The sequence below is a fragment of the Synchiropus splendidus genome, chromosome 13, assembly GCF_027744825.2.
Source record: "Synchiropus splendidus isolate RoL2022-P1 chromosome 13, RoL_Sspl_1.0, whole genome shotgun sequence".
NCBI classification, from domain to species: Eukaryota; Metazoa; Chordata; class Actinopteri; order Syngnathiformes; family Callionymidae; genus Synchiropus; species Synchiropus splendidus.
This window is the reverse complement of record NC_071346.1, coordinates 2,158,583-2,184,550: the sequence shown is the minus strand read 5'-3', so window position 1 is coordinate 2,184,550 and position 25,968 is coordinate 2,158,583. Positions and strand designations below refer to the sequence as shown.

The window sequence follows — 25,968 nt, the reverse complement described above, 5'->3', positions numbered from 1 at the left end:
CAACTTTTGCCCTTGACGAGTCCTGTACAAGCGCTTTACATGGCGTTTGTAATTTACTCTCTTCGTTAGCTTCAAGTCATAAATTCTAGAGCTCGGTTCCGGCCCGGTCACTGCAGTACCGCGGCCAGCACCCACTCAGCTTCTCTCTGCTGCTTACGGGTTTTTAATGCGGATATCCAACAAACTCTCCGATCTTCCCAATTTCCTTACGGTTGTATTTTTTTTCTCTGCCTTAGTCAACAAACAAGAGATGGTTTAAAATATGTTCGCCATTTTTTAACTTTTGGTTTCGAGACGATGTCCCGACCGGATGTTCCTGTTGCTGACGTCACCCAACCAGGAAGTCGAATCAAAGAAGCGGCTAGTTCAACTTCGTCAGACTTTCTGCGACGTAAACAAACAACTTTACCCGTTAATCGTCCATTTAAGGTGGGGAGGCTGCAGGAATTCTACCAAGTGACTTGTGTGACCATTCTGTTAAGTCCACTGCTTCGTTGCTAGCCTCGTTAGCGTGTCTTGCTAACGAAGGCGAACTTAATGTTCAGTTTTTGGGTGAAAATGCACCTGAATGTAAGTTCTCCGTCATGGAGTTGAAGGACAAGGAGCTGAGTCTCATTAACAAGGGCATAACCAGGTAGGGTTTTGCATATTTAACATTGTTATTTTTTATATTTAACTGTTTTTCGTCTGAAATGGCAGTCAGTTCTCCTGACGACTGATGCTTCTGTCCGTGCTTGCGTAAGTCATGGTCCAGCGTCACTGCAAAGTATTTCACTCATGATGTGGTTAATATTTTTCATGCAGTCCGTGTAGATCACATTTACGCCTATATTTGTATTCATTCAGCAACGATTTTCAGCCGCCCATTTATTTTAATTTTGTTATCTAACTGTTGAATTATAAAGTAGATTAATCACACTTAAGTTTTAAATATTTCCATTTCATATTAAATATTTATAATCCATTTTTCTTCTGTCTAGTTTGCTGGATGTTTCTCTACATTCCTCTGTAACGTCCATCAATCTGCACTGCAATCACATCCCCAAGATCGAGGGACTGTCTCCCACTTGGCACCTGAGGCACTTGGACCTCTCCTCCAACCTCATTTCTAAAATTGAAGGCCTTAACTCGCTTGCCTGCCTGAGGACGTTAAATTTGTCCTGCAACAAAATAACCAAAGTTGAAGGTGAGTTTGTCGTTCAGTATGGTGTTTGATAAATGGCCACGTCCCTCGTGTCTCCGCCTTCAGGACTTAATGGACTGGTGAACTTGATTCGGCTGAACTTGTCGTACAATCAGATAAATAGCCTGACTGGTAAGTTTAGCTTTCAGTGTGGCTACACGTGAGTAGTGGAGTGTGTGGTGACAGAAGTTATCCCCTTGTTAGGCTTGCTACATCTTCATGGAGAGGGATACAAGCTGAAAAACCTGAGTCTGCACAGCAACAACCTTAGCAGCATGGACCACCTGCTGCAGTGCACACTGGGACTCAGGCAGTTACGGGAGCTCACTTTGATTCAGCGGGGCAGAGGCAACCCTGTGTGCGAGTCACCAGGTATTATAGAACAATGGGTGCTCCTGCATTTTTGTACCAGCATTATGTTATGAAACAATAGGAGAATTTTTATTTCTGCTTCACAGGCTACAGAGACATGATCTTCCAATCTTTGCCCCAGATTTCATATCTGGATGGTCTGGATCAGCAGGGAAGTCCGTTGCACACAGACGCCGACAGTCCTTGTGATGTTCCTGGGCTGGAGAACTACATGGATCTTCTTCTCTCTTCTGACACTAGTCTCAATGAAATGGTAAGCAATTGATTTTTTTCTAGTATTATAGGACTTTAAATATCCATCTGTCGAGAACATGAGTCAACGTTTGTCTTCCTTTAAAATCAGGGCCTTTTGTTGCAGGTGTCCCATGATGCTCCACACGTCGCACCACACCCCAAAAAACCTCTGGGTCAGCTCCATCAGAGAGGTGCATCTGAAGCAGTCAGAGATTTGGCTGGAGGCTTAGGTGGAATGAAGGACAGTGGCACCGCGGCACCAAACCCTGTTGATGAGCAGCGCATCAGACAACTGGAGCAGCAGGTGTCGCGGCTCATCCATCAGGTACGGATGCTGCAAGTTTACCTGCAGAGCACCGCGTTTATTCCTGATGATTCCCACTGCAGAGGCGACGAAAACTTTCATTCTGATGATGCAGTAATATTAGATAGTAAGATTATATCTTACATACAGTCAGTCACAAACGTGTAAAAATGAGGGATTTGTTTAAAGAAAAGAAAAAATGATTAGTTTTGCTTCTGAATCACTGGACAGAAATGAGTGGTCATTTTTTCTGCCTTGATAACTGTAGCTCCCTTTCCCCGTCCTCCAACTGACCCAGAGTTCAGCCGCTCATCACCCCCAGTTCTTCAATAGCGTTTTGCAGAAATCATTCAATTGAAACATAACATTGGTCGTAGATATTAAAACTGTAGAATAAAACAGTAGAAGAAAGAGACTTGGTCAATAAAATCACACAAACTGCAGCATTCAGTCTCCAGATCCTTCAAGGTTCTGGAGACTTGCAGAAAAAATGTTTCAGCATTTTATTATTTTGCCCTCAGATTCCAGCGCGGGACACCGTCACCACCAGCTGTGTAGAGCCAGTACGGAAGGCCAAAAGGGACACGGACCAAACCTCCGAGAGTGACTGCGACAGTGTCAAGGAAAACAGCCGACACAGCAGAATCGCAAAACGTCCAAACCCCTCAAAGGCAACTAAAAAAATCAATCAGGGGAAGGGATCTGAGAGGTGATTTCGCTCACTCACCGAAGTAGTTGGCAGCTGCCAAGTTGTGTCCAATTAAGCAAGAAAGCCTTTCTTGTTCTGCAAGAAGAAGTTTTCTAAAAAGTGCAGATTTTTTTTCATGTTAAAGTCTGAAACAAACCTGTAACCCTGAGGAATTTTAGGCCTCTCTTCTGCTTCCAACTGGTGCAAAATGGAACAAGCTTCCCCTCTTTAATAATTCCGTCATCCCACGCACCCTTTCTTCACCTGAGTCGTCTCTTTTATTCGGCAGGATTGTTGCCTCAGGGTTGTTGCGGCCGGCCTTTGTGCGGCTCTTCTCACTGGCCATTTGTTTTCTGCGCAGCGACCAGGAGAATCTTAAACAGAGGAGTTCAAAGCCTTCTGCAGCAGCAGCTCGGGGGAGGGCAGGCAGCTCAGGGGGAGCCATCACTGTCGGGCCAGCAAGGCTGGAGCCGCCGAGGAGAACCAGAGCCTGCGGCGATGTGAAAACGTGTCAGAGGCCCACTGAGGAGCAGGATACCTACAGGGTAAAGACTTGGGCTCTGTGCGCCCCTGGGGCCACATTTGTCCACCACTCTCTGCCACTGCAGTGTAGAACATTCACTTACATTCACACGTACCATACGTTTCTCTCAGTTTATCTTAGTGTTTTTTAAATAAATTTGATATATTTTAATGTGTTTTTCTGTTATAATTCAATTTATAAGATATTTATAAAACACAGAGCAAAGATGCCTGATATTCCTCATATTTGTTGTAAGTGTTGTAACATTGACCCCCACGTTGTCAAAACAATGTTCAAACGAAGACAAATAATGCTAAAAATATGTTGAGTCATTCTGTTGTTCGTCCTCTTGTCTCGGCTTCATGTTTCGTCTCAGGCGATCGTGACTGAGCGCGACCAGGAGAGGGAGAGGCGCTGGAAAGCCGAGCAGGAAGTGATGAAGCTGACAGAGGAGCTGAAGTGTCTGAATACGAAAGTCTGCGAGGAGAAAGACCTGCAGAGCTTGACCCTGCACACCACAGACAGGTGCAGGCTTCACCAACCCTGCTGCTGAAGCCTTTGGTTATTCCATTGACTTCCTTCAAATCACTTTAGATGACTCCTGCTTAACATAAATCAAGATGTAGCTGTGTTTTTATTGTCTGCGAGGACTGTGATTCTCTGTCGTGTTATGTGTTCATGCTGTCATTTATTCAACTTAAAAGTTTGTAAAATATTCCGAAGAAAGTTCAGATACTAAGGAGCGTGAAAGAGCCTCATTTCACAGAGTAGAAAACGTGCAGATGTTGAGAAGAAGACGTAGTTGATATAGCCTATACACCTCAGTCATTAAAAGTGTGATCAGAATAATTGATCAAAAAGTTGAAGTTTGTGTTCTGATTTTTCATGTTTCCTGTGTTCAGACTGAAAGACCTGCTGCTGAAGGAGCGAGCACAGGGTTCAGAGCTGCAGACGCAGGTGGAGAAGCTGGAGGACAGGTGTCGGTGTCTCACTCAGCAGCTGGAGCAGACGCACTGCAGCGAGGAGCAGCTGAGGACCACGCTGCACCAGCTACAGGAGAAGGTTTCCCACACAGAGACGCTGAGAGCTCAGCAGCATGCTGAAGAGGTACGTCACAGCAGGGGTGATGGTGGAGCTGAAGTCATGGGATGTGGAGTGAAGGAGTTGTTGACAGATGAAGCAGCGCCAGGAAGGCGAGAACAAGGCGGCAGCTATGAGGAGAGAGCTGGACCTCCAGAGAGCTTCAGCTTCCCAGCAGAAAGACAAAGTGCAGACGCTGTATGAGCTTCTGGCCTCAAAGGAACAAGAGCACAGGTCTGTTGTGTGGTGAACCATGAAACTTTGAGCTAAAAGCAGAGTTCTAAACTTGATATTGGTTTTGAAAGTCTCAAGATCGCATGGTAATTTTGTAATGTTATGACAGGAGGATCATCTTTTCTTACTTCCGTACGCTTTTGATCTGAAGTTTTCTTTACCATAGTGTGAAAAAATAAGACGTAATCCCTCACAAGTCTGCTCAATTACTACCAGCTTAACTTCCTCTCTCCTCAGAAAACAGCTGGAGATGCGGCTTCAGCCTGGAGGGGCGGATTTTCGCGAGGCTGTGGCCAGAGAGGTTTCATTAGCAGAACAAAACAAGGCCCAGAGGGAGGCGGAACTGCAGGAGAAGCTCGCGGAGAGCAGGAGAGATTACGCTGCCTTGGAGGACGAGTTCCGTATGGCGCTGAGATTAGAAGCAGCTCGCTTTAATGAGGTGTGCTCTGATGGAAAAGTCAAAATAATTAGCCCCGTCTTTTTAAACATTGTGGTATAATGGAAAAACATTTACCTCAGAAGATTAACGGAAGGAGAAATAGTAGACTATAATGAAATGGCTTGTAGAGACGAATGATGAAATACGATGCCTCGATATCGAAAGAAAACGTGTAACATGTATGAAATGTAATTGTTCTGTCTTTTATAAACAAGTTTATTTATTTATTTTAAACAGAAGAGAATGTGCAGTAATATAGACAGTGTGAAATAGATGGCACGTTTATTTTGCATATTGCAAATATTCACAACTGGAAATGTGCAATAAAAACTGAAATTATGATCTTTAGATCTGCATGAAGCTGTAAAACTGCATGAACGAGAGGAAATGGAGTTACGAGGATAAACGTGTAGACATTATTTGATGTGAAACAGACAGTAAAGAAGTCAGAGAACAGCATCTTTGATACAATTGTGAAGTCAAAGGGAAGGAAGAATTGTAAAAGGCAAGGTTGGACAATTGTTTATTTAAGGGAATAGTAATAGCTGAAACTATGCTCACAAAGAAATGATCCCAACTCCCGAGGTTCAGAAATACAAAGAAAATAAATATCTACAAATCTAGAAACAATGTGGTGAACGTCTTACATTTGAAGTATATACAAAGTCCTTCTAAAATGGACCTGGTATGTGGAAAAGGAACAAGTCTGACTCTGTTTCTACTGCAGGTCAAAGAGGTTTGCGATCAGATGAGGACTGAGGTGTTGAGTCTCAGAGCGAGTCTCTCTCAGGCGCAGCAGAGGGAGAAGAAGTCTGCCTCTCTGGTCCAGGAGCTCAGCGCCATGGTCAGGGAGCAGAAGAGCCGCATTTCAGAGCTCATCAAAGCCAAGAGAGATGCTGTTGCTGAACTGAAGGTAGCTTCATATTGTAACCTGGGGGCTCAGTGCTTGGTCACGTCGGATGTCCATCTGTGAATGGACAGGTGGCCGCCGGTTCTTAAGACTCTCCTTCTCTGCCAGAAGCGTCTGCACTCCCTGGAAGCCGAGGTGGAGCAGGATCAGCGTCTCAGCCTGCAGCTGGAGCTGCTCAAGAAAGACAAGGGTCGGCTTCTGGCTCAGCTCACTGCTCAAGAATCTGTGATCGACGGCCTCCGGGCAGAGAGGAAGATCTGGGGCCAAGAACTCGCCCAGCAAGGTGTCACTCAGGTCTTCACAGAATCAGGTGTCAGTGACGGACTCAGGCTTAGGTTTGAATGACCTGGTGTGGTCTGACAGGCGCATCGCTGGCTCAGGATCGCGGCCGCCTGGAGGCCAGGATCGAGGCGCTGACCACTGAGGTGGAGTCGCAGAGACAACAGCTGGAGAGGAATGACGACGCTCTGAAGATCAAGTCAAAGATCATCGATGATCAAACGGAAACTATCAGGAAGCTCAAAGAGGTGAGTGCGAGAGCAGATGCGAGTCCGTGTTCCTAGTCAGCGGTTGATGGATCCACTGACATCTTTACTGGGTTAGTCCATGCAGGAGCGAGAAGAGCAGACCCGCAGGCTTCGAGAGGAGGCGGCCCAAGTCCGGAAAAGACACGATGAGGAGACGGCTGAGCTTCAGGAGCAGGTGGAGCACCTGAGCCTGCGAAGGGAGCAACTGAACCAACAACTGGAGTTCAAGGAGGCGGAGCTAGAGGACGTGAAGCAACGATATAGGTAGTTAGAGCTCTATCCAGAGCTCAAGATTCTCGCTGATCTGACACTTTTACAGCCGCAACTGATTCACTGTCTGGGTTAATGTTCCGTCTCTCTTCAAGTGACTCAAGGAAAAAATGGCAGGAGAAGGGGGAACTGCTTGGGAAGCTGGAGAGCCAGGTGAAGCGCATGAAGGAGAGCTTTGACTCCAAAGAGATCCTGCTGCTGGAGGAGAGGAATAGAGCGTCCGAGGCACACAAGTAAGAGACAGGGTGTTCTCCTTAGTCCTCTGGCCAGGACTCACCCGCTGGCAGTGTGAGAAGTACTGAACTCTTGTCCTCTTGGTGCTTTATAAATCACTGAGGTGAAACTTGGCTTGTGTTCTCTGGTCCTTCAGAGCTGCAGTAGAGAAGCTGCGCACCATAGATGATGCTTTCCGGAGACAACTGGAGTCTGTCCAGGCTTCCCATCACTCCGAGCTGCTGCAGGTGGCCCAGGACAAGCAGCAGCAAATCGAACGGGCCAATCAGAAGGTAGAGAGATGAGATGAGATGAACAATAAAGCTGCACCGGGTTACATGAATAACTGAGCGTCTGCAAAGCTCCTCTGAATGGCGAAATTGACTTGACATTTTCACAGAAAGTCAGTCTGCAAATGTCAACCAGCCACCAGATCGCTCGCCTTCAGGAACTTGGCGGATTGATCGTCTTGTTTCCCACTTGCTGAAAGAAAACATGAGTCTATGTAAACAGGTTTCATCGACCGGTCCTGCCGGTTGCATGTTTTTTGTGTGGTGTAGCGAGCAGGTCACGTGTCGTCCAGTGAAACTGTTCGTGCTCCTCAGGTGCTGGAGGTGGAGGAGGAGATGCGTCAGCTGCTGGAGGAGATGGAAGCCAGCAAGAGGCTCATGGAGGAGAAAATGAAACGTCTCTCCAGCGCGCTGCAAGACTTTCACTCCTAAATATTGTTTCTTTTACAACTGATCATTTTTACCTTTGCCTTAATTTATTATTGTGCCACAATGCAGTCATGAAATAAATTATGATAACTGCGATGTTGTGTGAAAAGGTGGTGTTTAAGTATCGTCACAAACAGTAAATTTTAATACAAGCACTTTATTTACATAGCTTTTTTTAAATGAGGGTTCACAAGACATTAGAAGTCGGTGACTTTATTATATCTACCGTCTTACAGCATCTTATGGTTCTCCATCGTTTTTCTAATATTTGTCTAACTCCTTCTTAATCTCTTTTTTTACTCACCTTAATGTTACATATTCGCTGTATTAGTTCGTGTGAGTTATTTTAGCTCAAATTCAATTTCGGTTTGAAATTATAGTAATTTTAAAAAATAATAAAGATTTGTATTTTGTTTAAAAATGTTTACTCATTCTGACTAAAATTCATTATTGTAACAACAAACGTAGACGATCCTTATTTCCTCCCGCCTGCCCGTGACGTCACCGGGGGCGGGCTCACCTAAAAGGAGCGGGAGGGGCAGGAGAACGAGGGGTCGCCATGGTTACCGTCGGACCGTAAAGTTCGTGTGTGGTTCCGAAACCCCGCACAGGTGCTGCCTGTGTCCCGCCGAGCTGCGCTCCGGATGGAGACGAGCGTCGTGTAGAAGCCGACGAAGAAGCTGTTCTCCGGCAACAAGATGGAGTTCGAGGTGACGGAGACGGTTCGCTCGACTCCGAGCCGCTACGAGAAAAGTTTGGGTCGCCTCACCATGAAGTTCGTCAGTCTGCTTCAGGAGGCAGAAGACGGCGTTCTGGATTTGAAAGTGGTGAGTGAAGCCTTCGGACGACTTTGTTTTCACCCGACTTCAGGTGAACGATGCTAAACAAAGCGGCGGTCAGGTGCACTGATTTGTCGTCCAGGTGGTCTGGCAGCCGCCATCTTGGACCCCTGCTTAGTTTGGTTTAGACGCCAAACATCGACAACAACAATGGAGCGTCATTATTACTACTGACTCACTTTTGTGTCTCTGTGTGCTCCGAATGTTATTTTTGTTTTAACCTTAATCGAAAATGTTGGTGGACGTGTTGAGCTTTACGCTAAAATGTTATTTCACACAACACTTTTGGGTGTCTTTCAAATGACAAACACCTGAAAACGTAAAGAAAAGAATAGACAATAGTGTCCGTCTTGGTTCCGTAATCATAAAAGCTTGTCAAAATCATAACATACAAGTCCAATAAATGAATGTCATTTTCCGGGGGTTGTTCACTCAGGACAGCCCTCATCTTCATCTCAGACGGACAAATACACAACAAGACTTTGATTCACAAACTTGTGTTTTTGGACTGCGGGAGGAAATCAGAGTGGCAGAAGGAATCCAAACTCAGAGTTTCTGCTAACAGCTGGATTTAAACCCGCAGTCATCTGTCGTCTAAATTTAAACAGTCCAGAAATGTCTTAACAAGATGTGCAGTCTATCAGAAATTGTGGTTTGTAATTTTATCCATAAAAATAATGATTATATTTCAGTCCAGCCAAAGCAGAACACACTCACTTGCATCTGACGCATGTAAACATTTATCATATATTTGTGATAGTTTTGTTGAGTCGCAAAAGTGGATTAAGAGAGATTATTCCAGTGTTGTTTGATGTTATAGACTGGTAAAATAAGTTCTGTTTTCTATCATGCTGAAAGAAAACATGAGTCTATGAAAACAGGTTTCATTGACTGGTCGTGGTTTTTGTGTGCTGTGGCGAGCAGGTCACGTGTCGTCCACTGACACTGTCCGTGCTCCTCAGGTGCTGGAGGTGGAGGAGGAGAGGTCAAATAAGATAGTTCTGTTTTCTATAATGAGACAACCGTATATTGGCGAGTACATTCATCCATCTTTCTAATATACAGTACATCAGCGATGAAGGTCTTGTTAATATCAGATTTGTATCTCTGTTTTTTCCCAACTGTGCTTGGTGTAATACTGGTAAACAATGTTTTGATAAGGGGTTGGGTTTAATTCCCTGGACGTCCGGCTGATGCTGGAGTCACAAGTGGTGGCCAGAGTGACACCTGTTTGTTGTGGGGAGCAAGAGGTTGACAAATATTAATTGGACTCCAAAGGCAAATCTTCTGCAGCTGCTTTTGACTGATGGGGGGGTGAGGGGTGCTCCTGCTGCGGGGCTCTTGTCCCACTAAGTCCCTGCTGTTATTATTTAACATGAAGTGAGGGTCTTAAAGGAGATCATTCACCTGGTGTTTTCGACATTAAACGCAGGTTTATTAGGACACGGAAAGCCGCCCCTGGTTCCACTTTTTCACTGCTTGAGTTTTCCCTCTCCTCTTCCCTGACCCCCCCTCCTTTTGTTTAACAGTTAAGGTTTGGATTTTCTGTTTGAGCAGCTTTATTGACTGAGGTTTCAGTGAAGTTTAGGTTAATGAAAACTTTGTGTTGCCAGGCAGCAGACAGTTTGGCCGTGAAGCAGCGGAGGAGGATCTATGACATCACCAACGTGCTGGAGGGCATTGGACTGATCGAGAAGAGAAACAAGAACATGATTCATTGGAGGTTTGAGATTGCCAGATCATTAGAGCTTTAGGAAGACCACATCTTTTGGTCCCATAACATCTTCATTTGTACTGCATTTACTTTTGATGGCGCCCACAAAATTGTTAGCAACTTAAAAAGTCACTAAAGAGCGTGTGTTTTTATGCCTCAACATGCCTCTGAGGCTTCACCATCTTTGTCAGTACTGACCCGAGTGTCGGTGTCTGCCTGTTAAGGCGGTGTTCACACAGGCCATTGGTTGTCTCTGAATGACTAGTGTCTTTCGTATTATCCCTCGTCTTGATTCACTGCTCATTATTTCCTCCGTCTCAAGTCTCGTTCATGTCGTGCACGGTCCTCACAAGTAACATTCTAAAACCATCAGTGCGATGGAGAACCTCTGACATACACGTCTCTCCGGCTTAGGGGGAAGAACCGGCAGTGTCAAACCCAGGAGGTGCTTCAGCAGCTGGACAGTCTGAAGCTCCAGATCTCAGAGCTGGAGGCCCAGGAGAAGCAGCTGGACGCCCAGAAGTTGTGGCTGGAGGAGAATCTCAAGCAAATCAGCGGAGACTTTGTCACCAGCAAATATCCTTTCCTGCCTCCAGCCTCCTGCAGCTGTAAATACTTGAAGTCTAAACTTCCACTAAGCCTAACGTCTCTCCGCTCCACCATATCTTTCTTCTGCTCCAGTCTTTTGTTTACTTTCTTCACAGTTTGAAATCCACGCCCTGCTGCAGGTTCGACAAAGATTATTCAGAGTTTACTCGCTGAGCTGTAAGAACATCTAGGAGGCGAGTAGAAATAATTGCTGCTCTCCCTAATGGCTGTTTTCCTGTTTCCTGTCTCCAGTTACCTTAACAGTCTTCACATACAGATACGTGACGCACGAAGACCTTTGTAACGCTTTCAAAGGCGACAATCTCCTGGCTGTCATGGCCCCGGCTGGCTCCCAGCTGGAGGTGCCCTTACCTGAAGTGGTACTGTTGCATTGATGCTCTCAGAACATATTTACCATTCAAAGAATGCCATCATACATGTTTTGTCGTCACACGTGGAAACAATTGTTTCTTTTTTTTATATTTAGATATTTATTTTTTACAATTGGCAATTAAATCATTTCTGAGTTACTCCTTTTTTTAGGCAACCCTCCCCCACAGAAAATGTACATATAATATATACGTATATATTACATATATTTTAAGTTTAACATGGGTTATTTTAAAGTTTACTTTTTTATGATGTTTTTTGGCACATATATTTGAGAAACCTAAAACTCCAACTCAAAAAATTGAAATTATTTAATTGCCAAAAAAAAAAAAAAATCTAAAAAGTACTCATCTTCATGTCCTCCATCATGGACCTTCCACTTCACCTGTCCCAAACCTTCTGGGTCCATCACTCTCCATCTGAGATGCTTCGGTGTCACGCTCGGCCTCAGAGCTTCTCCTCTGTCTCAGGGTCAGAGCGGTCAGAAGAAGTACCAGGTGAACCTGCGCAGCTGCTCGGCTCCCATCCAGGTCACGTTCATCAGCCGGGACTCCTCGTTGGTGACGCCCATGGCCTTCTCCGTGCCTCCCAGCGACAACATCTACTCAATGCCGAGCCCACCCAGCACCCCAGCTAGTGTGCAGAGGATCCCCCTCTCCACTTCCATGTACTCCAACTCCTCTGCCTACTGCAGCCAGGACTCTTCCTGCTCCGACCACCAGATGGAGCTGCCCAACCAGGATGCGCTGACCCTTACGCCGGCTTCGCCTGGTCCACACACAGGTAATTAAGTCTCTTCTTTAGTTCCTCTGTTAAGTGGACCATCATTTATTGAGCTGACTGACGGCTAGTCCTCCATGCACGTCTCTGCAGCGTGTTTCACGCAGACGCAGCCCGTGTGCGAGCAGCAGATGGACCTGAACGGCCCAGACTTCCACTCTGTCCTGGATATGAGCAGCCTCCTGAAACTCAACACTTCTGGGGACCACATGAGGGAAGAGCGAGACGGTGAGCCACTCAGATTTCCTCCTGGAGTCAGTCCAGTTAGCAGCCTTTAGATGCAGCTCTATGACTAGAGGTGAGGAGTGGCCCTGTCAGGGGTCATGTTCAGGGGCTGATGTGTTCTGATGTTCCCGTAGAAGCGGTTGACCTCATCGACGAGCTCATGTCCTCTGATGGTAATGAAGCTCCTTAAGTCCAGTGACGCTTTCCTGTTGCTGGTGTCTCATCCTGACTTCTCTCCAGGTTTGGACTACAGCTTCAACCTGGATGAGACCGAGGGCGTGTGCGACCTCTTCGATGTTCAGATCCTCAATTACTGACAGACTCAGCTTCTGTAAGTCCCTAAGTTCTCAACAGTTTGTTCTCAAAATGGAGCCCAAAAATGTATGTTCTGTGGAATGAAGGTGAAAGTACCGCAGCGCTTGTGTTGGCCTGTGTTCATGTTCCAAGTGTTTCTGGCTGCTTCTGAGTATGGGCTTGTGTCGGCTCCGCATCCAGTTTATAATGTTTGAATGAGTTCCGTTGGGAATGTAATGGTCCAAAGCGATGTTCAGGGTCATCAGAGAATTTATTTTTCTTATTTAATTTATGATCGTTATGAGCACCAAATCTGGTGCGCCGCCTTAATTCCACATTAATTCTAATGCAAAATGTGATATGTTTGATTCTCAACATGGTTTTGTTGTTTGCACATTTTATTTCAATAAATGAGGTTAAGTGCTATTCCCTGCCTTCAGATTTGTAATGAATTTGCATGCCGACGTTTGACTGAACAGGTGACGCTACATGAAGCCTCAGATGTCCTCACAGTCACTTCAGGTGTCTAGTGTTATGTGTTATTCTGACCAAACTCTAGCACCATCTCCGTAGTGTTTATCAGGTGGTCATAATGCTGCTGGCTTTGCACAAGAACGCCTGGGATGAATGAGAACACTGTTTACATAACAGAAACAATCTACCTGTTGGTCAGTGTCCGTCACAGAAACATGTCGTCGTATTCAGCTACACTTTAATCAGACCAAAGCTTTGTCATTTGGATTCTTGGTTTTAAATTGTTGGTGATCTGTTCAGTCAAATCTGACTTTGTTGTTGCCATGGCAACTGAAGCTACAGGGAACAGTTAGATCGTTCTGTGATCCAAAATTCATCTGGTTTGTCCCTGGATTCGTCTGAAGGAAAGTCTGAATCACTTCGCTCGGACACAGTGAGGAGGGTTTAGGACGTGAGCCGTGATGTTTTTTACTGTGTGGAGTTACTGCTCCCCCTCTGTTACCGTCCCAGAGCAGTCAGGTTCAAAATGTCCACGTTGGGTGCAGGTTTTTGATTGTCTTCTGATTGGTGGTGCTGTGTGTCCGTGTCGGGTTGGAAGCAGTCATTTACGCACTGCGGCCCTTTGAGGACTGGTTTGGAGACCTCTGTCCTGCAGAGACGGAGGGTTATGGAGTGGGAGAAGTTCCATAATCCGGAAATATTATGATGATGTAATATTAAAGGCGGCAGCAGTTCTGCAGCCTCCATGTTGTCATGGCCACAAACATGTGGAAATGATAACAATAATATGATAATAATAGTAAGATGTTGAGTAGCTCATTTAAGTCGATGATGGACACTAAAATGCACTCGAGCATTAGCGTAGTAAAATGTTATCACGGTGACGCCCTCGCTGTAAATAAATTTATGTTTTTTAGGGTTCAAATAGAGATATTGGAGGATTCTATTGCCTTCCTACTGTTTTGTTGCAAATGTAGCTCATGACATCTGAAGAGAGCCGTGCATCTCGGTTTAATAGCTTTGATCTGGTGGAGAAAATGCAGTGCAATAAAGCATAACAAAATCAAATACTGCGTCCAAGTCCAGCCCAGTTACTTTGTATGTTAATGACGTTGCTAGCAATGTGTTGCTTTATTGTGACACAAGGCAGATGCATCGTGCTCCACTGTTGCAGTGACTAAAAACAGGAAAACAATGTACAAAAGTATCAAATCAGAGTCACAGAAGTGTTCAAACCATACAAATGAAGTTTGTGAAAGTGCAGCTGAGAAGAAAGTTCTCTGAATAAGGTTTAAATCTCGGCTGTCTGTTGAGGTGCGTGAACAGTGGCTCACTAATGGAGCCGCTTTGCAGCTTCGAATAAATATTGAGACGACACCGTCTGTAGCCACTGATAATTTTTTGGTCCAACTCAGTCAAATAGTTTCCTGCTGAAATCATGACCTGCTGCGCCCCGAAAATTTAGCTCTGGACTCAGTCCTACTTGATTCAGTCAGAAAAGCTGTGAATTCATGATTTATGGAAAGAGCTCCCTGGACCGAGTACAAACAGAACCTGCTTTTAATTCTGGGTCCAAGTTTCGGAGAGTTGAACTCAAACAGAGAATGTGCTTGTTTCTTGCGACTGTCCCTGGGAGTCAGCTGACATGTTCATGTCTCCTTCCGAGGTTTCCGTCCTCCTTCTCTTCCGTCCTAACGTCTTAGCCACTGTCAGCAGATGCTGCCAGAAGGAGGAGCCCATCACTGCATACAGGAGCGGGTTGAGGCAGCAGTGCGTGAGGGCCAGGCTCTCCGTCACCTCAGTGGCGTGGTCCAGGGCTTTGCTGCTCTCACAGTGGGTCACCAGTGCGTAGACGGAGTCCATGGCTCGGTAGAACTTGAGGATGTTGTACGGCAGCTGAGTGACCACAAAAACCCCCACAACTATTAAGAGAATGCGAAAAGCTTTCCGGTTCTTGTCCCCGCCTGTGGCTTCTTTCAGGGCTCTGCCCACTTTCCAGTAACACAGCACCATCACAAGGAGTGGAATGAGAAATCCCAGCAGCACCTCGATGCTCTCCAGAAAAACCTCCAGCTCTCCAGAGACCGGGTAGACGGGCAGGCAGACGCTTCTGTTTGAAGAGCGGATCACTTTGGAGAGGACCAAGTCAGGCACTCCAAGGGCGAAGGCCGTGGCCCAGACGGCCGTGCTGATCTTCCAGCAGTGTCTCCTGCTGAAGGTCCTCCACAGCAACTGGCCGTGCTCGCAGGCCACCACACGGCAGCGGTCCAGGCTGATGCAGGCCAGCAGCAGCATGCAGCAGGCGAAGTTGATGGTGTAACAAGCCGACAGGGTCTTGCAGACCACCTCCCCGAGCTCCCAGCCCCGAGCCGCCGCCGCTGCCCGGAACGGCAGCGTGAAGAGCAGCATCAGGTCCGCCGCAGCCAGCTGGGTCACGAAGGCGTCACTCATGGACCTCAGTCGTTTGTGGACGCCGTAGACCACCACCACCAGAGCGTTTCCGGCGATGCCCACCAGCAGGCAGAGCGTGTACACCGTGGGAAGGAAGAGACCGGCGAACGCTCGGACGTCTGCTTTCTCACACAGGTGAGTATGGTCCTCGTAGCTGAAGTTGTAGTCGTGGTACAGGTCGTCCATCGCTCCTGCAGCAGGTTTCCCTCGGGCGTCCTGAGTCCTACAAACCTGGGAGACGTACCTGGCTGTGTCGAGCCTGCTTCCCCAACTGAAGAGCAGCAGAGGAATCTGTGAACTCTCTGGAAAGCAGGGAGGGGAGGAGGGGGCTCTGGAGAGGCGGAGCCTCATTGGCTTTTATAAACACCAGGGAAGATGTTTTGGTCTGTTGCTCCACAGATAAGAGTCAGTCGCCCGCACAGCAGATGTGAGGGAGGGAGCTGTTCATCCTAGAACGTCTCAGTGCCACGTGGTGTTTTTGTTGAGAACATCTCAGACAAACATCTTTAACCACTTTAGCTCCACACGTTGTTGTGTAAGCCGTTATCAAATCGGCGTTTTAGGAATTTCCATACTGACCGGCCCAAACGGCTTCAGGCTGTGGAGAATTCCAGCTCTAATGTTCTCCCTGATGGTGTTTGGTCAGTTCTGCAGCAGATATGGTGGACTCATGGGTCTGTTAGTGGACAGGAGGCTGAGGAGGGAAGCTCTGCTTGGTGTCTGTGATCCATTTCATTCACACAGATGCATTTTTAAAGACCAGTACTTGAGCAAAGATTCTACATTACAACTTCTCTTGCAAATGCTTCCCATATCTGGGGGATTTCCTGGTGAATTGCTGCCATTTATAGTCTCCTTTTGCTTGAAAACAGACACCGTGTCCATGTTTTTGGTGACCTGCACTTGTCAGTCATAACACAAGGCCAGAGTTGGTTTGAGTCTAGTCTCACGCTTGATGGACCACATTCAGCTCTCTGTCTGATCAGCTGTGGCCTGCGAGTGAAATTGGTTCATTAAATCCCATGCTGCACTGCAACACTTGAATCTCTGACCATGGATGCTTGGCACTAATCTGTGGTTTCACGTCCTCTAGAGTGCTGAGAAGCCACGACGGTGGATGGTTTCTTCTCAAAGAGAACCTGAAGCGGCAGCAGCTTCTATCAACCACACGGTGAGTTTCATCGTCACGTGGTTCCTCTCCAACTGACTGTGTCGCGTCAGGGACACCTGTGGGGCTCACTTTACGCTGTGAGAATTTTCTGCTGAAGTCAGCAGTTTGTAGGTGAGGAAGTAGATCTAGATGAGTTCTGATGAATCTGTCGCACTTCTGTCTTTATGGATCTTCATCTCCACTGAGGAGTTCACACAATTGCTCACTGTTATTGCAAGATTTAGCTGCACTCAGGTCGACCACAAATTCACTTGTTTCCTCTCTTTTCCTCGACTTCCTGTTCCGCTGTATGTTTGAGTGGAACTGACGGCAGAAACATGGCGATAGTGAAGAATGAAGCAGTGATTGATACAAATGTCTTCCTGCTGTACAATTGCTTCGTGATAATATACAGGATATTTTAGGGAGACAGAGCCTCACTGGCTTCAAATATCAACAAAAAACAGTCCAGTTATCATGGAGCAGGATTTATTAGTCATTCAATAAGCCTCGGATGTTTGTGTGTGAAATAGAAAACACTTTTTTTATGATGATTCTGGAAGCAAAGATGACTTCGTCTGTCGTCCCTGAAGTGGCTCTGAAAAAGAGAAGTCACCTCAGCGTCTGTTGTTTGTCTGTGGTGACATTGTTTCCGCCACTTACTGGTGAGAGTTGAGGGTCGTGATGCTGCAGCTCACTGCCACCACAAAGTGCCACAGTTAGGTGTGAACGAGAGGGAGTTACACAGCCAGCCAGACTTACCCGCTTATTTAGTGGTCCACATGACCCTGGTGGGGCGTTGATTGGACAAGGTTTCTCTGGCTTCATCTTTTGAAATTGGTTGATCACACTCCCCGGCACCTGCACAAGAGCTTCCTTTTAAAGTGTCGTCTGGACCAGAACGCAAAAGATAGTTTCAGCAGACGGCTCTCACCTCGACCGCTTCTTGTGGCGCGGGTGCAGGAGCAGAAGCTGCAGAGCAGAGGAGCAGACTCAGGAGGACCAACAGCAGCAGCTTCCTGTCCATGGTGCCTGCTGGCTTAGAAATTGACTGGCCTTAAATCCTGGAGCTCAGAGGAGGAGCTCGATACACGTCCGTTTCCTCTTGGTCATCTCTCAATGTCCTGGAAAAATGTCCTTTACTGAGAAGGAGCACAGACGTTTTGCTGACTCCTCATTCCCCTCAAACCAAATGACATCAGTTTTCTGAGTTAACGGCTGGATATTTTTATTTATTTATTTTCGACGGTGAAAGATGTTTGTCTGTTGACTTTTAACACTGAATTACAGGTCGGAATTCTGTGTGTAGAATAATCGCGGGCATGTAAGGGTTACATCGACAGCAGGCTGAGGGTCGTCCACCATAAGTCGTTTGATCCTGGAGAACAATAGCAGCATTTATAAAGGAGTTGTTCATGAAAGTGCATGTTTTTACGGTACATCAACAATCTGTGTTTTGTGTTGGTTGTTGGCGACTCTTGTCTTTCCTCCATCTTAGCTTTCTATTGCAGTTCTTCTGTTTTCCTGTTTTGCTGCGTTTATGTGTAAACAAGTTTACGTCAACACGTTTACGCCATGTTGACATACACATGTTTACGTCCGCCCCGTATAGTGTTTGGGTGGTGCTGCGCTAGTCAGTTCCGCTTCATACTTCCGTCTATTATGGGGAATCATGGGAATTCAGTCATTTCAGATTCGGAATCCTTCACGTCCGAATCGCCACCGTTGGCGGTAAGATTTGTGGGCTAATGTGAGCGTTCGGTGTCACACTTCATCTCAACAGGGAGGGAGAGAATATGATGCTGCACAGAGGGCGGTTTGAATATTTGTTTATTTACTTATCTTCTGCATAATCATAAATAACACTCAAGTGATCAGTTGAATTTGCACAAAAGTTGTGGTGATTGGTCAGAATTGCAGAGCTCGCGGAGAGTGGTTGAAATTGCGTTCGCAGCTGCGATCAGAACATCACCATCTGCTGAAGGACTGACTCGGCCTTTGTCTGAATGTCCTGCGTGTTAAAAATCATCAGGTCCTATAATGCACTGCAGCACTTGAAAGTCCTGTGACAACAGACGCCTCGGTGGTAGCTAAAAAATGAAAAAAAAATCAGATGAGAAGAAAAGATCTTTCTGGAAAGTATTGCAGACATTTTGCTGAATCAGCATTCCTCTCCAACCATCTGTCGACATATTTCAATGTAGTGAGTTAACGGCTTGAAGTTGTTTTTTCCGGTGGTGAATCTTATTTCCCCTCATGTCTTTTGACTGGGAAAAACAGGACAGACTTCTGTGCTCAAATCTGCTGGTGATTCAATGTCGCCCACCATCTATTCTGGCATTTATAATGCGGTCATCTGGAGTTTTCTGATCCTGGAAAAGCATTGACAGCATTTGTCAATGAGTTACTTGTAAAAACTCATATTTTCAAAGTGAAAAATTAAAAAAAGTTCCTGTTTTGGTGACTGTTGTCGTTCCACCTTCCGAGTTTTCTATTGTAATTCTTCTGTTTTTGTGTTCTGCTGTCGTGTCGCCTTTCATCTGATGCATCAGCAGCGTGTGACCTGAGTCTTGGAGCTGCTCAGTCGGTAGATGGTTATTGTGAGGAATGGTGGTAGATGATACTACCACCATCCGAGTTTTCTATTGTAATTCTTCTGTCTTTGTGTTCTGCTGTTGTGTTGTCTTCTGTGTTCCAGGTTTCCTTTCTTGTTTTCATCAGCAGCCTGTGACCCGAGTCTTGGAGCAGCTCGGTGAGTCGATGGTTATTGTGAGGGTGAACTCTCCATGAAACAACACAGATGCAGGCGTGCAGAGATGTTTATTGATTTCAATGAGAGCACATTTGTTTGGAAGAAGCAACGTCGCCTTTGACAAAGGTGGAGACGGCTCAGAGCGGGACCTGTCGATTGCGCTGTAGAATGAGACATTGTGAAGGTAAGTGATGCTTGAGTGTCACAGTTTTAAAATCTGGAGGAAAGAGGGTGTAGTTGAAGGTTTACCACGGAGAAGAAGCTGTACGCTCCAGCTAAGTAATAACGGTCCAGGTACTGTGGAGGCTCGGTCTTGGAGAAGAAAAGATGGGTCATTGTTACTCAGTATCAAAAGCCCCCTCCAGCTGAACAGACCCACTGACTCGGTGACTCGATGGTGGACCGAACTGACTCGTTCAAGAACCCTGTGATGAGCATGAGGAGTGTGAAGCTCACCGGAGTGGTGTCCCTCCTGTTCCTCAGAGCGACGGCCTCCGCGGGGCTGGAGCTGGTGATGAGCAGGAGAACCTGCAGGGACAGCAGGACCAGCAGCAGACGTCGGTCCATGACGACTCAGCGAGCAGGTGGAGATGTTGAAGCTCGGAAGTGATCGCTGGTTCTTATAGTGGCCGACTTCCTCTTGTTGACTTCATAGGGGCTTCACGAGAATTTCATGTTTTGACAAAAGAGGAAGCCAAGTGCTACTCGAGCACCAGCCCCTTTTCTTTTTCCCCTTCATTCTTAAGTTCTGGGAAGAAAACGTGACTCTCTCATTTGATGCCGATGTCCAAGTCTCTCTCTTCATGTGCTCCACTGTAAAAGCTTTGTCACGTTCAAAACTATTTTGTGCGTAAATACAGTCACAGGTGTACTTGTGTGCAGAGGTGTTGTCATCTTGGGGTCCTGTTCGAGAATGAGGGGACTGAAGTACGAGTTAACTGGAGTGTGGATGGTGAACAACTGCTCACTGGACTTCAGGAATCAGACTGATGAAAGAATTGACGAGACTTAAAGTGGAGGTGAGACGTGACCCGGTTTCTTCCTCAAAGATGAGACGGGGGGGGGGGGTCAGTCAGTCAGTCAGTCAGTGCCTTGGATGATGTCACACCAAAGCCTTGTGATGCAGCTCAGTTGGACACTGCTGATTCAGCTCCATCACAGGGAAACGATCACTTGTTCTGCAGCTCCCACTTTCAGAACTTCCTCTTGTTGACATCAGAGGGCGTCGGAGCAGACCCACTGACTCGGTGACTCGATGGTGGACCGAACTGACTCGTTCAAGAACCCTGTGATGAGCATGAGGAGTGTGAAGCTCACCGGTTTGGTGCCCCTCCTGTTCCTCAGAGCGACGGCCTCCGCGGGGCTGGAGCTGGTGATGAGCAGGAGAACCTGCAGGGACAGCAGGACCAGCAGCAGACGTCGGTCCATGACGACTCAGCGAGCAGGTGATGATCTTTGAGCCCTGAAACACTGGGGGTTTTTTTATAGCTAACTAACTTCCTCTTGTTGACTTCAGACGGGCATCAGAGTCTTTCCTCACAAGATTTTTTTTTTTTTTTGTGCCAAAAGAGCAGCAGATCTGGTCCATGAAAACCTCAGCAGCACACAAGACAACCTGAAGCAGTTGTTTTTGTTATTCAGGCCAGTCCAGATGTCTGTGAAAATGATCCCCGATTCGCATCCATGGTGTCTCAGCAGACTTCATCTTCACCAAACCAACCTTGACCTTCTCGTCCGTTCAAAGATGACGTGCCACGCCAGCATCCAACTTCACGGATGAGAGGTCCACGTCGCAGAGGCAGCAGGCAAAGCTCTGAGGCCCAGATTTTCACCTCCTCTGGTGGACTGCTGAGGTGCTCCCACTTCATCTGGGACATCGTCTCTCCAGAGTCTCCATGATCTTTCCAGCCCAGAAATATGAGCGGAACATGGAGCTTTGTTCTTCTGAAGGCCACATCCTCTGGCTCACGTCACCGTACAGACCTTTCTGCTGGAGCTCTGTCCATGTGAGCTCCAGACATTCCTCCTCCAGGGGTCTTCAGGGAGGACCTCTGAGGACCAGGCTCTGGCATCACGACCCGGCCCTGCTCTCTGACCTCTGAAATCAACAGCCCCCATTTATCTTCCTCCTAAAAACAAGGTGATGGACACAACCTGAGGAAGCAGTGCAGTGAAACTGCAGGAATATTTCACAGAATCTTTTTAAAATGGTTTTTATCCGTGGGTCACTGGGAATCACATTGCACAACTTGTGTGCGCAGAGATGTTTGTTTTGTTGCGGCAACACAGTTGGGAAGTTGTGTGAGTTGCATAATGGAACTTCTGCTGATGACTAAAGGCAGAAAACCGACTTTCAGAATAATACACGATATAAAACCTAATCACTGTACTAAATCAACTTTCACGGTGACGCAGCTTTTCCGTCCTTCCTTGCTAGCGCCCTCTTCTTCTACTGACGTGTCCCTGCTCCCATCTGCTGTCCCTTTGACCTCAGTGTATTTGACGCAAAATATGCAAATACAGTCAGTGAATCACGATCAAACTGGGTGAATGAAACAGTGTGGAGGCTTGAGGAGCTCTGTGTTTTGACACAGCCTTTCTAGAGACCAGGGAGCAGCTCGGTGAGTCGATGGTTATTGTGAGGGTGAACTCTCCATGAAACAACACAGATGCAGGCGTGCAGAGATGTTTAATGATTTCAATGAGAGCACATTTGTTTGGAAGAAGCAACGTCGCCTTTGACAAAGGTGGAGACGGCTCAGGACGGGACACGTCTTCAGTGGTTTTGGAGGAGAATCTCCTGGCGGCCCCGTGATGGGTCAGGCTGATGGTGAAGAGAAGTGATGCTTGAACTGGAAGAAGGAGGTTGGAGGTCAGGGATTACCTTGCTGATGGCGCTCCACACTCCAGAGAGGTGACCAGGGTTCGGGAACCATGGAGGCTTGGTCTTGGAGAAGAAAAGATGGGTCATTGTTACTCTGTATCAAAAGCCCCCTCCAGCTGACCAGACCCACTGACTCGGTGACTCGGTGGTGGAGCAAACTGACTCGCTCAAGAACCCTGTGATGAGCATGAGGAGCGTGAAGCTCACCAGTTTCCCGGGGCTCCTGTTCCCCAGAGCGACGGCCTCCGCGGGGCTGGAGCTGGTGATGAGCAGGAGAACCTGCAGGGACAGCAGGACCAGCAGCAGACGTCGGTCCATGACCACTCAGCGAGCAGGTGATGATCTTTGAGCTTGGAAACAATCACTTGTTTATCACTGCCACTTCAAGAATTAACTTCCTCTCCAAGGGCGAAGGCCGTGGCCCAGACGGCCGTGCTGATCTTCCAGCAGTGTCTCCTGCTGAAGGTCCTCCACAGCAACTGGCCGTGCTCGCAGGCCACCACACGGCAGCGGTCCAGGCTGATGCAGGCCAGCAGCAGCATGCAGCAGGCGAAGTTGATGGTGTAACAAGCCGACAGGGTCTTGCAGACCACCTCCCCGAGCTCCCAGCCCAGAGCCGCCGCCGCTGCCCGGAATGGCAGCGTGAAGAGCAGCATCAGGTCCGCCGCAGCCAGCTGGGTCACGAAAGCGTCACTCATGGACCTCAGTCGTTTGTGGACGCCGTAGACCACCACCACCAGAGCGTTTCCGGCGATGCCCACCAGCAGGCAGAGCGTGTACACCGTGGGAAGGAAGAGACCGGCGAACGCTCGGACGTCTGCTTTCTCACACAGGTGAGTATGGTCCTCGTAGCTGAAGTTGTAGTCGTGGTACAGGTCGTCCATCGCTCCTGCAGCAGGTTTCCCTCGGGCGTCCTGAGTCCTACAAACCTGGGAGACGTACCTGGCTGTGTCGAGCCTGCTTCCCCAACTGAAGAGCAGCAGAGGAGTCTGTGAACTCTCTGGAAAGCAGGGAGGGGAGGAGGGGGCTCTGGAGAGGCGGAGCCTCATTGGCTTTTATAAACACCAGGGAAGATGTTTTGGTCTGTTGCTCCACAGATAAGAGTCAGTCGCCCGCGCAGCAGATGTGAGGGAGGGAGCTGTTCATCCTAGAACGTCTCAGTGCGAAGACCACGTGGTGTTTTTGTTGAGAACATCTCAGACAAACATCTTTAACCACTTTAGCTCCACACGTTGTTGTGTAAGCCGTTATCAAATCGGCGTTTTAGGAATTTCCATACTGACCGGCCCAAACGGCTTCAGGCTGTGGAGAATTCCAGCTCTAATGTTCTCCCTGATGGTGTTTGGTCAGTTCTGCATCAGATATGGTGGACTCATGGGTCTGTTAGTGGACAGGAGGCTGAGGAGGGAAGCTCTGTTTGGTGTCTGTGATCCATTTCATTCACACAGATGCATTTTTAAAGACCAGTACTTGAGCAAAGATTCTACATTACAACTTCTCTTGCAAATGCTTCCCATATCTGGGGGATTTCCTGGTGAATTGCTGCCATTTATAGTCTCCTTTTGCTTGAAAACAGACACCGTGTCCATGTTTTTGGTGACCTGCACTTGTCAGTCATAACACAAGGCCAGAGTTGGTTTGAGTCTAGTCTCACGCTTGATGGACCACATTCAGCTCTCTGTCTGATCAGCTGTGGCCTGCGAGTGAAATTGGTTCATTAAATCCCATGCTGCACTGCAACACTTGAATCTCTGACCATGGATGCTTGGCACTAATCTGTGGTTTCACGTCCTCTAGAGTGCTGAGAAGCCACGACGGTGGATGGTTTCTTCTCAAAGAGAACCTGAAGCGGCAGCAGCTTCTATCAACCACACGGTGAGTTTCATCGTCACGTGGTTCCTCTCCAACTGACTGTGTTGCGTCAGGGACACCTGTGGGGCTCACTTTACGCTGTGAGAATTTTCTGCTGAAGTCAGCAGTTTGTAGGTGAGGAAGTAGATCTAGATGAGTTCTGATGAATCTGTCGCACTTCTGTCTTTATGGATCTTCATCTCCACTGAGGAGTTCACACAATTGCTCACTGTTATTGCAAGATTTAGCTGCACTCAGATCGACCACAAATTCACTTGTTTCCTCTCTTTTCCTCGACTTCCTGTTCCGCTGTATGTTTGAGTGGAACTGACGGCAGAAACATGGCGATAGTGAAGAATGAAGCAGTGATTGATTGCTTCGTGATAATATACAGGATATTTTAGGGAGACAGAGCCTCACTGGCTTCAAATATCAACAAAAAAACAGTCCAGTTATCATGGAGCAGGATTTATTAGTCATTCAATAAGCCTCGGATGTTTGTGTGTGAAATAGAAAACACTTTTTTTATGATGATTCTGGAAGCAAAGATGACTTCGTCTGTCGTCCCTGAAGTGGCTCTGAAAAAGAGAAGTCACCTCAGCGTCTGTTGTTTGTCTGTGGTGACATTGTTTCCGCCACTTACTGGTGAGAGTTGAGGGTCGTGATGCTGCAGCTCACTGCCACCACAAAGTGCCACAGTTAGGTGTGAACGAGAGGAGTTACACAGCCAGCCAGACTTACCCGCTTATTTAGTGGTCCACATGACCCTGGTGGGGCGTTGATTGGACAAGGTTTCTCTGGCTTCATCTTTTGAAATTGGTTGATCACACTCCCCGGCACCTGCACAAGAGCTTCCTTTTAAAGTGTCGTCTGGACCAGAACGCAAAAGATCGTTTCAGCAGACGGCTCTCACCTCGACCGCTTCTTGTGGCGCGGGTGCAGGAGCAGAAGCTGCAGAGCAGAGGAGCAGACTCAGGAGGACCAACAGCAGCAGCTTCCTGTCCATGGTGCCTGCTGGCTTAGAAATTGACTGGCCTTAAATCCTGGAGCTCAGAGTAGGAGCTCGATACACGTCCGTTTCCTCTTGGTCATCTCTCAATGTCCTGGAAAAATGTCCTTTACTGAGAAGGAGCACAGACGTTTTGCTGACTCATCATTCCCCTGAAACCAAATGACATCAGTTTTCTGAGTTAACGGCTGGATATTTTTTTTTATTTATTTTCGACGGTGAAAGATGTTTGTCTGTTGACTTTTAACACTGAATTACAGGTCGGAATTCTGTGTGTAGAATAATCGCGCGCATGTAAGGGTTACATCGACAGCAGGCTGAGGGTCGTCCACCATAAGTCGTTTGATCCTGGAGAACAATAGCAGCATTTATAAAGGAGTTGTTCATGAAAGTGCATGTTTTTACTGTACATCAACAATCTGTGTTTTGTGTTGGTTGTTGGCGACTCTTGGCTTTCCTCCATCTTCTATTTTGGTGTTCTGCTGTGCTTATACAGGCGTATACATGTTTACGTCAACTTGTTTACGGCATGTTCGTCGACTCTTGTCTTTCCTCCATCTTAGCTTTCTATTGCAGTTCTTCTATTTTCCTGTTTTGCTGCGTTTATGTGTAAACAAGTTTACGTCAACACGTTTACGCCATGTTGACATACACATGTTTACGTCCGCCCCGTATAGTGTTTGGGTGGCGCTGCGCTAGTCAGTTCCGCTTCATACTTCCGTCTATTATAGGGAATCATGGGAATTCAGTCATTTCAGATTCAGAATCCTTCACGTCCGAATCGCCACCGTTGGCGGTAAGATTTGTGGGCTAATGTGAGCGTTCGGTGTCACACTTCATCTCAACAGGGAGGGAGAGAATATGATGCTGC

The 25,968-nt window shown here is 47.1% G+C and overlaps 4 protein-coding genes and 3 long non-coding RNA genes across 13 annotated transcripts; 2 read left to right on the top strand and 5 right to left on the bottom strand.

Annotated features, from left to right (window-relative positions):
* Positions 1-338: 338 nt before the first annotated feature.
* On the top strand, positions 339-8,008 carry lrrcc1 (leucine rich repeat and coiled-coil centrosomal protein 1). Of its 6 annotated transcripts, XM_053883218.1 has the most exons (20): positions 339-634; positions 700-738; positions 981-1,186; positions 1,250-1,315; positions 1,388-1,555; positions 1,642-1,808; positions 1,899-2,114; positions 2,615-2,802; positions 3,143-3,326; positions 3,681-3,829; positions 4,207-4,411; positions 4,479-4,618; positions 4,856-5,057; positions 5,785-5,970; positions 6,076-6,250; positions 6,331-6,494; positions 6,571-6,758; positions 6,860-6,997; positions 7,135-7,270; positions 7,583-8,008. In XM_053883218.1, the coding sequence occupies exons 2-20, from the start codon at positions 719-721 to the stop codon at positions 7,697-7,699; spliced, it is 3,015 nt and encodes a 1,004-aa protein (XP_053739193.1). In that variant the 5' UTR covers positions 339-634; positions 700-718; the 3' UTR covers positions 7,700-8,008. The 6 variants fall into 6 exon arrangements, with proteins under 6 accessions (XP_053739193.1, XP_053739191.1, XP_053739190.1 ...); XM_053883216.1 differs by lacking the exon at positions 700-738 and having other exon boundaries at positions 6,079-6,250; XM_053883215.1 differs by lacking the exon at positions 700-738 and having other exon boundaries at positions 7,583-8,007.
* Positions 8,009-8,221: 213 nt separating this feature from the next.
* LOC128769632 (transcription factor E2F5-like) lies at positions 8,222-12,969 on the top strand. 2 transcript variants are annotated; one of them, XM_053883519.1, is made up of 8 exons: positions 8,222-8,523; positions 10,149-10,258; positions 10,664-10,828; positions 11,112-11,199; positions 11,698-12,010; positions 12,101-12,235; positions 12,367-12,405; positions 12,473-12,969. In XM_053883519.1, exons 1-8 carry the CDS (start codon positions 8,395-8,397, stop codon positions 12,547-12,549), a joined length of 1,056 nt encoding a protein of 351 aa, XP_053739494.1. In that variant the 5' UTR covers positions 8,222-8,394; the 3' UTR covers positions 12,550-12,969. The 2 variants fall into 2 exon arrangements, with proteins under 2 accessions (XP_053739494.1, XP_053739493.1); XM_053883518.1 differs by having other exon boundaries at positions 11,112-11,217; positions 12,473-12,968.
* A 1,112-nt stretch (positions 12,970-14,081) lies between these two features.
* Positions 14,082-15,704, bottom strand: LOC128769038 (atypical chemokine receptor 4-like). The gene has a single exon (XM_053882288.1). The coding sequence runs from the start codon at positions 15,635-15,637 to the stop codon at positions 14,594-14,596; it is 1,044 nt and encodes a 347-aa protein (XP_053738263.1). The 5' UTR covers positions 15,638-15,704; the 3' UTR covers positions 14,082-14,593.
* Positions 15,705-17,074: 1,370 nt separating this feature from the next.
* Positions 17,075-17,687, bottom strand: LOC128769041 (uncharacterized). The gene is made up of 4 exons (XR_008416332.1): positions 17,536-17,687; positions 17,364-17,462; positions 17,265-17,298; positions 17,075-17,199 (listed from the first exon to the last, which is right to left on the bottom strand). It is a non-coding gene; the product is annotated as an uncharacterized LOC128769041 (long non-coding RNA).
* A 1,723-nt stretch (positions 17,688-19,410) lies between these two features.
* On the bottom strand, positions 19,411-20,109 carry LOC128769044 (uncharacterized). Its single transcript, XR_008416335.1, has 3 exons — positions 19,810-20,109; positions 19,603-19,665; positions 19,411-19,514 (listed from the first exon to the last, which is right to left on the bottom strand). It is a non-coding gene; the product is annotated as an uncharacterized LOC128769044 (long non-coding RNA).
* Positions 20,110-22,620: 2,511 nt separating this feature from the next.
* On the bottom strand, positions 22,621-23,172 carry LOC128769717 (atypical chemokine receptor 4-like). The gene has a single exon (XM_053883663.1). It carries the CDS (start codon positions 23,119-23,121, stop codon positions 22,621-22,623), a length of 501 nt encoding a protein of 166 aa, XP_053739638.1. The 5' UTR covers positions 23,122-23,172.
* Positions 23,173-24,541: 1,369 nt separating this feature from the next.
* LOC128769040 (uncharacterized) lies at positions 24,542-25,153 on the bottom strand. Its single transcript, XR_008416331.1, has 4 exons — positions 25,002-25,153; positions 24,830-24,928; positions 24,732-24,765; positions 24,542-24,666 (listed from the first exon to the last, which is right to left on the bottom strand). It is a non-coding gene; the product is annotated as an uncharacterized LOC128769040 (long non-coding RNA).
* Positions 25,154-25,968: the final 815 nt, after the last annotated feature.

Bases quoted from the DNA above. Each gene is read 5' to 3' on its own strand.
- LOC128769717 (XM_053883663.1), bottom strand. From the start codon at position 23,121: ATGGACGACCTGTACCACGACTACAACTTCAGCTACGAGGACCATACT.
- LOC128769632 (XM_053883518.1), top strand. From the start codon at position 8,395: ATGGAGTTCGAGGTGACGGAGACGGTTCGCTCGACTCCGAGCCGCTAC. The intron at 10,829-11,111 runs TCCTTTCCTGCC...AGTCTTCACATA, and splicing joins GACTTTGTCACCAGCAAATA to CAGATACGTGACGCACGAAG. The intron at 12,236-12,366 runs GTGAGCCACTCA...ATGTTCCCGTAG, and splicing joins CATGAGGGAAGAGCGAGACG to AAGCGGTTGACCTCATCGAC.
- lrrcc1 (XM_053883215.1), top strand. From the start codon at position 585: ATGGAGTTGAAGGACAAGGAGCTGAGTCTCATTAACAAGGGCATAACC. The intron at 1,809-1,898 runs GTAAGCAATTGA...CTTTAAAATCAG, and splicing joins ACACTAGTCTCAATGAAATG to GGCCTTTTGTTGCAGGTGTC. The intron at 6,998-7,134 runs GTAAGAGACAGG...CTGGTCCTTCAG, and splicing joins AGAGCGTCCGAGGCACACAA to AGCTGCAGTAGAGAAGCTGC.
- LOC128769038 (XM_053882288.1), bottom strand. From the start codon at position 15,637: ATGGACGACCTGTACCACGACTACAACTTCAGCTACGAGGACCATACT.